Source organism: Poecilia mexicana, unplaced genomic scaffold, assembly GCF_051168715.1.
Source record: "Poecilia mexicana isolate PSO_F unplaced genomic scaffold, ASM5116871v1 scaffold_19, whole genome shotgun sequence".
Classification (NCBI taxonomy): Eukaryota; Metazoa; Chordata; class Actinopteri; order Cyprinodontiformes; family Poeciliidae; genus Poecilia; species Poecilia mexicana.
This window is the reverse complement of record NW_028263388.1, coordinates 21,948,131-21,960,113: the sequence shown is the minus strand read 5'-3', so window position 1 is coordinate 21,960,113 and position 11,983 is coordinate 21,948,131. Positions and strand designations below refer to the sequence as shown.

Genomic DNA, 11,983 nt, shown 5'->3' with positions numbered 1-11,983 from the left:
CATAACTTTATCCCCAACTTACTGCTGCTGTGTTGTTTGGCCTTTATAGTGCAGTAAGAAAGCCCTGGGTTTGAATCACAGCATGTTTAATTTTTTGCATGCAGCATGTTCTCTCAGTTCATGCGTGGGTTCTCACTGGGTGATCTGGCTTTCTCCCACAGTACTAAAACATGACTCTTGATTGATTTCTCTAAATTGCCTTTTCTTGTGTGTTTTGCTGTTAGTCCTGTGTGTCTCTGTGTTGCCCTTTGTCAGCCTGGTGACCCATCTGGGGTGTGACCCATCTCTTACCCAATGACTGCTGCCTTTCACCCTGAAAGAACGAGCATGTGTTGATGAGGGATGGATGCTTCGTGTCAATTTATTACACGCTATTTTAAAAACACGTTTTGGTTTGTAATGTATTTGTGCTGTTCTAATGTGACAAAATGTGAAAAGGTTGAAAATATGAACATGTTTACTGGGAACTGTTTACAAGTAAAACAGTAATTTTCTGAATAGTTATGTTTCCATAAAGACTGTAAATGAAAATACTGGAGAAAATATGATTCAATTGTTTAAGAGTTTGGTTTTTTCCTCACCTAATTGCTCTGGTGCACAGAGAGGAGCGATGGCCTGAAACAACAATATTGCAAATACATTTTTTGTGAATATCAAGATGAAGTGGAACATTCTTTGTTTTTGGCTCACAGATTAAATCTACTTTTTACTCACTTATTCACATCTGAATTTATTTCCTAACACATAATAATATATTTGTATGACCTCACCTTTCGATCACCTACATAATTGAACCTAATAGGTCCACTTTTCCACACTGCATCTGTGGCCAGAACGTTAGAAAACCATGTGTCTACTTCAGTGGCAGTTAACCATATTGAACATCAGTGTTTGAATTGTGATCATAACAGTTCATAATCGGCAGCAAAGACAAGCCTATGCTTTTATCGTTCCTGCCCCCTGCTGTCTGAAAACTCTTATTGCATATTCAGAAAGAAAACACTGATCTTACGGTCAAACTAACTGCAGCTTCTTATTGTAAGTGAAGAAATCCAGAATGTACTATAAATAATAATTTGTGAAAATTTTTCTGAAAGAAAGTTGGCCTTTGCATAAACCAGTCAAGAGGTGGTATTTTGCTTTGAAGTAACAAAATCATCACCCTTTTTAACATATTTTCCATGTTTTCTTGTGATTGTGAATTCCACTCACAATAAGAAAAATTTAGGAGACCCTACAACAGTCTGCATACTTTTTTTTTTTTACATATTTTGAAAAAAAGATTTTCTTACTGAACAGCGACAGCACTATAAAGACCAACGCAAACTTATTAGACAGACAAACATTAAGAAACAGGGTGTCATGATGCATATATTTTATATTTATGATGCATAATGAGTAAATCATTTCCCTGTCATCAAATAAGTGAAACAAGTGAAAAATAACTCAATTTTTTTTTTGCATGACAGTATTGTTTTCCAGATACAAATCAATATCTAAATCTATTTTTAATATAGTTAACACTTCAAAAATAGTGCTAACTAATAATAATAATAGTATGGAAGACTGTGAAAACATACACATGCCCAGTAATGCTACCCGCCTTACTACAATGCTACATTCTGACCAATGCCATCCATTTCTGCCTGTTTAGCCCAGTTTTTACCCAGCTGTCATTTACTGACTCAGTTGTTAGGGCCAGGCTGCTCTGAGTGCAGACAAGAGCTCTGCGGAGTTCAAGTGTTTTCCACAAGTTTCACTGATGTTGAAGGGCTGTACTGCAGTAAAGCACAACTCTTCAAATTCCTTTCAGAGAATTTGTTGGGAAATAATACAAAGCACTTTCTTAAAGAGATTGTGAAAACCTTGCCCAGGAGTTTCACCCCACCCTACGCCAAGTATTTTCAATCTTCAGTAACCTGAAAAATGTTCTTTGTGACATCCCAATTGCGAGATTTTTTGCTTCAATGTGTCCTTGATTCTAACCATCTGGGTGATAAATCCTCAACTCTTCTTCTGTCTGCTACATTTAGTTCATCCCAATCTTTCAAAGCCAGAGCCACTAGTATCAAAATAGTTTTACTCATACAGTAACATTTGTTCCACCAGCCCCACCTGTTTCCTGATGCCATTTTGGCATGTATTAAACTACAGCTGCCAAACATAAATAAGCTCACGCAACTGAACAAATATGGAAAGTACATGATTAGGTTTCAAAAATTGTAATGAAAATAAGAACTTTTGAGTGCAAAAGCTTTTATTGCTGCTGAAGTGTTTAGGAATATCATAACATCAATACTGGTACAAATTTCAGTCAGTGATACATGTAGCAAAGATGCAAAAAATGACTGATACACATTAATCTTACAAATAAAACTGGTAGTTGTAAGAATGCCAGTTGTGGTTTATAAAATGGGCCATTTGGGCAATTGCCCAGGGTGGTTTTAATAAGTAAGAACCCTTCTGCTGGTAATGCATACTATCACTCTTTACAAGGGTTAAGTAGATTGTGTTATTATTGTTTTTATGTCATTTGTTGCTTGTGTAATAGATCTAAATGAGACGAGTCTCAAAAAATGTTCAATGAAATCCTCACACAGTGTGACTTCTGAATTTAAAAAGTTTATTATGAAAATATGACATACTAAAAGTAATCTACCACTAGGAAGAAAGGTATACATCTCAAAGAAATGTTGGTTTACATACAGAAATAGTAAAAGGTTTTAAAGCCGAGTACAAAATACCGTAAGTACTGCATTACTGGGTTTACAAGTCCAGTGCATTTTCTAACATTTTACTAAAAACTTTTCGCTTTTCTAAAACTGCATATCCCAGTTGTTGTTTAGGCAGCAATTTAATGAGGTTCATGATGAACCAAAATTTTCCAGTCTAACATTAGATGTCATTATAGAAAACCACAGCAAATTAAAAAACAATCAGAAAACTCTCGAGTCACTCTAATACAGGGCTTTCTACTTGCATAGAGTGAGGTGCAGTCTAACATGTACATAAAGTTTGTAAAAGAACAGCAAAAACAAATGTTGACAAAGACATTTCAGGATATTAAGTAGCAGCGAGGTATCACTAACCTCATCATCTCACTTTTACACTATCCCAGATCAAATAAAAGATTAAAGCTGTGCTGAGACGCTTATAGCTGTAGTGCTGCATAACAAACTGTGCGTTAAGAATAAGGCTTTTGGATAAGAACGGATATTACTCCACAGATACACAAGGCAACCTTTTACAGTCCAGTTAAGTAAACATATTTGCTTTTAGTGCTGCTCTGATTAGATACAATTAAAAGAAAACTGTGCATCAAGTATTTTTAACCATTTAAATAGACCGATGGCAAATGACCCAACTTAAATGTTCGAGGTCAGTCAAACGTCATGTACATTTCAGACCCTGAGTCAGTTTTAAAATGAGCTGGCTTTGTTATTTTTGTTTTGAGAAAATATCAAATTAAGAAAGTTTTTTTTTTACTAATTGAATACTTTCCTTTTCCGCAGCATTACATCACTAGACGCTTTGCTTAAATACTATTTAAGCAAAGCTCCACTGAGCTCCAAAAGTTGCAAAACTGATGTAGTGCCATGTTTAGAGTAGATTATTTTATCTGGGAAGAAAAAATCGAAACAAAACATCTGAGCTACTTCAGTTTTGCATAGATTATTAGATGATCTTAAAGTGCTAGCTGACCTGAGAGATATGCTGATGATTAGAAATCAGTATGAGCTGTAGATGGAAAAGTATTTCCCTTTAAGAGATATTCTACAGGCAGATTACAGGGTCATTTCATCGTATTGCCACTGCTGGTAAAGATGTAAAAAAGCAATTAAATAAATTCATCTTTTATTGTTAAAGAGCTAAATCTCCCCCTGAAAATGGTAGAAAAACAAGTTTTACCTCAGTTCATTTTATTACATGTGGAACAAAATCCAACCTTAAATAGAGGTTTCTAAAAAAATATATGTAATTCAAGTAGAGCAGATGTATTCCATGCTGTATGATGTTTTTCTCAGAAAGAAATTGAATACATTCATTCAAATAAAAGATTTGATACCAAGTGTAAAATGAGCAACGTTTATGAATGATGGATTTATTTTAAGGTATTTCAGACACCTTTAATAGTGGTGCCAACAGATGTAAAATGTTGTCGTCTTATGATTACGACTATATATTTATTTTCACAATTTCCCTACAGAATGGCACTTTACGTACAGTACAGTAGTGGAAAAAATAATTGGGTATCATTAATATATAATCTGTGCATATTTAAGAAAATATTTTAAACCCCTCAGGGACTAAGGCAGAGCAACCCTGTTTTCAGGATATAATTTTTAGTCAATGCTCATAAATAACCCAGTTTCACGGGGGGGGGAATGCTAATACATACAGTACTTTAACTATTCAGTAGCACCTAGAGCAAATCACTTTAAAATAAAAGCTAGTAGTAAGTAATGTGATTCAACAAAAATGGTCCCAGTCTATCTTTGGAGCTTCTGTACAAGTTAGAGAAAAATATGACGGAGGGCATTTTTTAAAAACGGTTTCACTCAACCAGACTTTTAGAACTTCTCAGTTCATTCAGGAAGGCTTCCAGGAAGCAGGATACAGCTTTTAAAGACTTTTCTTATTCTCATTCCCTGCAGATGTTATTTTAAGCAAAATACAAGCGCACAATAACCTACACAGGTTGACTCTTGAAATCAACATGCATAAATATATTAAAATTGCTTCTGAATTTTAATCTATCATACATGACCCTGTTATTGTGGCCTGCATCTCTTCATGTTTGCATTTTAAGTACAAAGTAAACTAAAGACATACACGAAAGTTAAAAAAACAGGGAAACTATAAAGTAAAACAGCAAAATATTGGTCAGAAGTTTGCATACACACAACATAAGCATGAATGTTTGGACTTTTCCATTTCTAAGCACAACTGTACAATATAAAAAAATTATAATTTTCAAAGGAAGTTTTAAGCCCAATTTCTGGTTGGTTCTATGGCTTGTAAGTATTGTCAATTCATTTTTGCACACCTTAACCAGGTGCTTTCAGGAACTGAATGTAAGCCACTTTTACTTATTTTTTAAAAATCAGTTCTGATGTTTGTTGAGCATTATCGTCCCGTTGTAACGTCCAACAATACCAAAGTTTCAACCACCTTACCCAAACTTTAAACCTCTGATAGATAAAAAAATGGTAAACTTGTAAAACAAAAACATACAAAAAAAACAAACAAACCAGAAAGAGGTCTTCAAACCTAAAAACAATATACCAACTGTCAAGCATGGTGGGGGCAGCATCATGGTGTGGTATTGTTTCACTTCTACACACATTAGTGCATTGCACAAACTAAGTGGGATAATATAGAGGCACACTTCTCCCACCAAATTAATCAATCAACATCATCAGATGTCAACAGATAGATTATTGATACTTTTGATATAACTGAAGGTTCCAAAAGTTGAACATTGAACTAACATTAAGCTTCTGGAATGGTCTTCCCCTTTCCAGAAAAAAAAAAAAAAAAATCTTGAAAATAATATAGATCAGCCAAATCATTTGGGTGGTTCTTTGTCATTTGGTATGACAAAGAATACTAATTCTGATAAAGGGGAGGTGATGAGTGTAAGCAAACTTCTGCATTCCTCTCTCAGCTCTTGCGGGAGCTGTTAAACCACTTCCTAAGTGCAACTCCGCTGGTGCTCAACACGACACACAGTGCCCCCCCGAGGCTCCACCAGGTCGGCACACGATGAAAGAAAACAAACTGAAAGAAAAAGGACAGCACCACATCCACAGTCCTCATCAGGGACACGGGTCCGGCCTTCTCAATCTGCAGCGCCTTAGTGAGGAAGGTCTGGCCAGCGATGCCCAGAACAGCAATAAGCATCAGTATCCAGCGATCTCGACCACAGAACGGAAGATTCCACTCGCCCAGGACGGATGTGGTGATAATGCACTCGAGAAGGCCGATGACGGCGTAGTACCACACAGAGAGGTAATAGTGGACGCTCTTCCCCATTTTTCGCAGAATGACAAACGTGAAAGCAGCTCCAATTGCACCTGTAAGAAAAAAAGGTTTTGAGTTCAAATCTGAGAGAAAACAATCCTGATGCTGTAAAATACAACACCAGTTTTAAAAAAAATTAGTAATACAGGTATGCTTTGTTATGGCCTAAACAATCACAAACGTATTAATGGAAAGTTGATTGGAAGGAAAAAACTACAATAGAAATGGGTGCATAAGCAACAGGTATAACCGCAGCTTGGATATGAATTAAGCATTCATCTGCTTGTCAGTCCTACAAAAGGCAATATTTCCACTTCCAGAAAACCCCCAAAAAGCAGGTGAACTAACAGTGCCGAGGCTCCCATTGAGGCAAACGTGAGCCTAGAAGCCTATTTTAGTTGACATAATGGGTCTTTGTCTCTACAATGCTACACTTGTGTTTTTTTCAGTGTGAATGCAGGGTTTGCTCTCTAAAGGGAAAAAGAGAAGGAAAGAAACTGAAAACAGATCCCGGACTTAACTGCTCTAGAGTTACTTGTGGTACAAAGTAACACAATTCTGTGACTCAAGAAGACAATCAACCAAGGCCTGATGAGATCATTTCACTGGAACTTTTGTCAAAGTGAAAACAGGTTTGCAATTTCTGTGTGGGGGTGAATCAAATACCTAAAGTCTCTCTTTCCCCCCATGCTGCTGCTTGTGCTGATGTTTAAAAATGTAACTGACAGAAAGTATAAGATCATCTAAAAGGGAGGAAAGTCACTATGGAGAATAGAGGTGGTTAACAGGTTGGATGTTACCCAAAAGCAAAAATCCACCAAATATAAATGAGTCAACCAAAGTATTAATTTCGTCACCTCCGAAGGCAGCAACAGTTCCCTTGACGTGGTTAGTGTAGTCGCCTTCGATGCCGCTGAGGTGCTCGCCGAAGAGGAACGGCGGGCGAGCAATGAGGATGACTCCGGTCAGGGTGAACACAGTGAACACGCAATCCCAGATTGTACATCTCTCTTTGAGGAATACCCAAGCCAGGATCGAGGTAAAGACTGGGTTGCTGATGGAATTAGTTGCAAGTATTTCATGGATAAATAAGAAGCACAACAGCAGAACTTCGATTTTTAAGTGAAACTTTATATATACTTTTTAAAAATTTTTATTTAATGCAGTTAGGATTTTTTTAACAGCACTCACCTGAACATGATGACAGTGGCGTCTGCCAGCGGCATCTGCTGAACTGCATAGTAGAGAAGGATCATTGCATTGGAGCCGAAGAAACCCCGAAGCACCAAATAAATACGTTTATCTCGGGGACCAAGGAAACCTGTCCTGGAGGAGCAGATACACCAGGATGATGGATGAATGTGTGACTGAAAGGATGGCTGAGTAGATTTAGTGATACAAGAAGTAGAAAAAAACACCTGGAAAAGATGGATGGATTCAGGCATGGTGGCTGGGGAAAGTGATAACGCTAGGTACGGCAGAAGTGACAGAGATGCATGGATGTTTAGCTGATGAGATGGAGGATGATTATGAATGAAAAACCAATGTAGGGAATGAAAGGATGGACTGATTAAAAAATAGATGAGGAAAAGGGGAATAGTACTTGCAGACTTCAGATTTAAGTTATTTTGTTTAATTTTTAAAAAGTAGTTTAAATTTATGCCATCTGTCACTTTTTTAAATCACTTTGCTATGACAGAGATTCACTGCCTGGCAGAAGCATTTACACCACATACACATTTATACAGTTTGTCACATTAAAACCAAAACCACAAACTTTATAGTATTTCATTGGAATTTGATGTGATAAACCCACAGAAGGAAGAGCACAACTGTAAAATATATGGAAGATGATACATGGTCTCCACCATATTTTACAGTTAAAAATCTCAAATGCAAGCTGCAACTGGATCAACACTTAGTGCTGCAATTCCAACTCCAAGTCTTTTGCAGTATGCAGTATAATTTGAGACTGATAATAAGTGAGAAAAAAAAAAAGGAAAGACCAAGCTTCTCTGCCGTCTCCCTGTGGTCCTACAGCCATCTGCAGAAATGAACTACGCCCAGTCAGAAACAACCAATCAGAGCTAGGAGGAAGTTCTTGGCACTGCCAATCAAGCTCATGTACGTGCTGCTCAATGTGCTAATGGCAGAGAAACAATTTACCACTACAGAAAAGCTAACTAGCCTGAACATTCTAAACAGATCCCAGTGCAGGAAACTAAATGCATTTCCAATGTAGTTATGCCGTAAGAATAATTTTTCAAGGTATTGTAATTTGCTAAACAAATGTAGGCCTTATTTTAAAAACTAAATCAACAATGCCCTTTAAAAAGATCATCATTCATAAGCTTTTAAATACTTAGATTGCCCCGCGTTACTTCCCATTGACAGTGTAATGATATTTGTCTCACAATGTTTTTCTGAGGCAATTTTTCTAAAAACACAGAGTAAAAGTTGATCTTCTGCTTACTTGTGGTAGATGAGTAACGGTAAGACAAAGAGCATCTGGAAGAAGCAGCGGATGGCGCTGATCTCGATGGCATGGAGTCCCTCAATGGTTTTCACCAGCAGGGAGATGATGGAGAAGAAAACTGTAGCCAGTAAAGCATAGAACAAACCCAGACCGGGACATTTCTTTGGTTTCTCTGGGTGGAAGAAAAAGAAAAGAAAGCATTGCACAAACAAATTAATCAAAGAGTGGAAATATAAATGATTAGCCAAAGAGGATGCAAAGAGTTTAAAAAAATGTACATATTGTATTCATAATATAACAGCTAACTGAGGCAGAGGAGCTCTGTCTGTTTTTTCTGAACTCTTTGGGGCACCATAGATCCACCAAACAAACACTGTGGTGAAATGTTTGTACAAGCTGTCTGGAGAGCAACAAACTGATATGTTTGCAGAGATTAGATTTCAGTCTGGGAATATACAGACATCTTTCTTTGCTCTAGCCATTTTACTTGGGTGTGCTTGCTTTTCTAACTCTGTATGCTGAACATTTCCAATGTTTAAAACTCTGTTTTGAAAAAAACAAACAAAAAAAAAACAAACATGACATGGAGAAAATGACAAAAGAATGCCATGCTGTGCAAAGTCTGCAAAACTGGTTTTGGTGTCATCTTGCAACTCCTTATTTGAAAGGAGAAAAAAAAAACTGATTCTCCTAATGTCTTCTTAGATGTGCAAATATGGTTACTGTAGGCTCTGACTTTTATAAACTAGAGAAAGGTTTTTATTGCTTCCCATGTTTATTTAAAATAAACGGAAAATGTTTTTTATGTTGTAACTTTTGGGGGCAAAAAAAAAAAATCTTTCAGGCACATGTAGAGATTTGATATCATTTCTGTTCAAAAATAATCAAATTTTATTCTTAACTGTTAAAACTAGAGCGATTTTTCAAAGTAAATATGTTTTTGTAGTGTAACAAACCTCTCTCTGTCATTAGCTATCTTTTTATAGTCAACAGTGGGTTGTGAGACAGTCCCAATGTTTTTTACACATCACACAACTCCTACAGTTTTCCATTTACAATTATTTTTCCAACCTAAAAAATATGTATACCTGAGCTTCAATATTCCACAGGTTCTCTTTGTAATACTTCCAATATTCTTATGCAGGTTCTGGAGCTTATCCATTTTTACAGTACTATTTTTTATGTATAAAATATACATTTATTTAATTGGTGAGATTTATGATATAAAAACTTGATTTTAATAACACAATGTTGACTTTAGACACTCAGCAAGACCAGCACTCTAAACTTAGTGCGACTTTTGCTACCTAAGGGATAGAACACATAGAGTACAGTATCACTCTAAAAGTATGCAGTCACTCCAAAAAAATCAAGGAAACACAAATGGGGAAAACCCTTCCATACCTCTTATAAATGGCTCTTTTTTATAGAGGCTGAATAAACAAAACACAGCTTGGCACTGTTGCTTAAGTATGAGGTCTTCGTCAACATTCCTAACGTGTTTTTTTTTAACAAGAGGAATAAAAGTATTCCAGATTATCTCTGGAATACAAAGGTAATCTTGTTTCTGTAAAAGTGCACAGTCATTTATGGAAGCCCATTTCTGCCAATATAATTACAAACATATAACACAATGATCATTTAGCTAGCTCATGATTTTAAAATAGTACCACATAACTGAAGACGGAACATGTTATATAGTTATAGTTCATTTATACTGCACTGTCACTTTTTAAATACATAAATCAGATTTTTTTTAAATAAATTAAAAACTACACTTATAAATGCAATGATACAAGTATCGTAATTTCACAATTATGACTTATAATGTTGACTTAGTATCTCATATTTACAAAACAGCAATAACAAATACGATACTATGACAATATCTCATTTTCATGAAATAGTGAAGTCAAAGTTATATGAAAATTAACTCAGTATTGACTTAGTTCTAATAATTATAAGACAGCATTCTTGATACTATCTCATACTGCATAGCAAAGTCAAATCTAAGAGCCAACTATGTGATGAGATAGCTAGCTCATAGCTACGATATATATCATAACAATGACATAGCTATATTTAGTTATACTATGTTGCGATTATGACCACAAGTCAATTCAAAACTTTTTTTTTTCTGTTTTGCTTTTTATTGTTGTTTTTTTTTTACAGTGGCAGTAATGGGCTTCCATACATCCAGCCTATTTAGGAATGATGTAAAATTAAGAAGGATTACAGCAGCCTAGTAGGCAGAAAGGCCCCTCGCTTAGCAACCGAGCTGCTGTTTTATCAACCATGACTAATGAAACTAGAAAAGATATGCTACTGAAGTGGAAAACATGTAGATAACGCAGCTAAATCTCTGAGTTTTGATGTGAAATATAGAAAAAACGAAAACACTTCACTGGAGAAATGTAAAAAAATAAAAATAAAATAAATACTGAATGAACAAATTATGAAGGTACAAAGTGCTGCTGCTATTTCTTGGTATTAGAATGTGATACTGTCAGCACTAACAAATGACGCAACCCGGTTGTATAACGTAAAGCTACAAACGAAGTCATTGATTGGCTGTTTTTCTTTTCAACTCTGCCTCTACTTTTTGTCATAAACTTATCACAGTGACAGCGAAGTTTAGGACTTTAGGAGACAACTTACCCTCAGGTGGTGTTTCTTCTCCGGAAGATGCGGTCTCCTTGCCTCCCGTGCAAAACGCCGGTAGCACACACAACAGCGATTCCTTCTCGCCGCCTTCCAGCACATTTTCGCTTCCTCTCGCCCGCTGCTTCTCTTCAACATCTTCATCCTGAAGATAGTTAGTTCGTAGATGAACCGTTTCATCTGTCTGCTCGTCATCGCCATGCTCGTCGTCTTCTTGGTGGTTGTAGAGCTGGTTCTGGTTGTCATGGCTAACAACTTTGTGAAACGCCACAGTCACGTCGTCCTCCCCGGTTAAAGCCCGTTCGTTATTGCACTCGCCCATGGTGGTGGTGGTGGTGGCGGTTGTGGGATGTAACGGCCGAGCGGCAGCATGCCTCAGTGACAGCGCTGTCCGGCGTCTCTGTGTGTATGTCCTGAGAGACTAGGAAGCCAAGGTTAATCACTAACCTTGGTGTCACTACACAAGCTCTCATGCGGTGTTTGCTTTACCCACAGGGGGGCAGAAGTGAACCCGAGACAGCCGTGCTGGGAACCTGGAACATTACCTAACTCTTCACGCCCGTTTTCACTGGTTGTCATGGAGATGTGAGACCACTACATCTCAATAGTCATACATTTTAGAACACAAAAATTCATCTGGAGCATATTAATGTAAGATTCATGAAGGTAACATATGCAAATCAGTTTTTGACCTAAATTATAGTCCTAATTATTCTTTTTTTTAATAAAACGTTTAAATAATGTAGCTGAAACTAGCTTTATGTATCAATCTATATCAAAATCACTGGCTTGTCAATACTGAAAAAAAAATTCTTTATATGC

General features: G+C 36.6%; 1 protein-coding gene across 1 annotated transcript; it reads right to left on the bottom strand.

The window, feature by feature from the left end:
- Nucleotides 1-2,606: 2,606 nt before the first annotated feature.
- On the bottom strand, nucleotides 2,607-11,661 carry slc35g1 (solute carrier family 35 member G1). Its single transcript, XM_014983026.2, has 5 exons — nucleotides 11,159-11,661; nucleotides 8,498-8,672; nucleotides 7,216-7,350; nucleotides 6,882-7,078; nucleotides 2,607-6,077 (listed from the first exon to the last, which is right to left on the bottom strand). The coding sequence occupies exons 1-5, from the start codon at nucleotides 11,481-11,483 to the stop codon at nucleotides 5,665-5,667; spliced, it is 1,245 nt and encodes a 414-aa protein (XP_014838512.1). The 5' UTR covers nucleotides 11,484-11,661; the 3' UTR covers nucleotides 2,607-5,664.
- Between the last annotated feature and the right edge of the window lie 322 nt (nucleotides 11,662-11,983).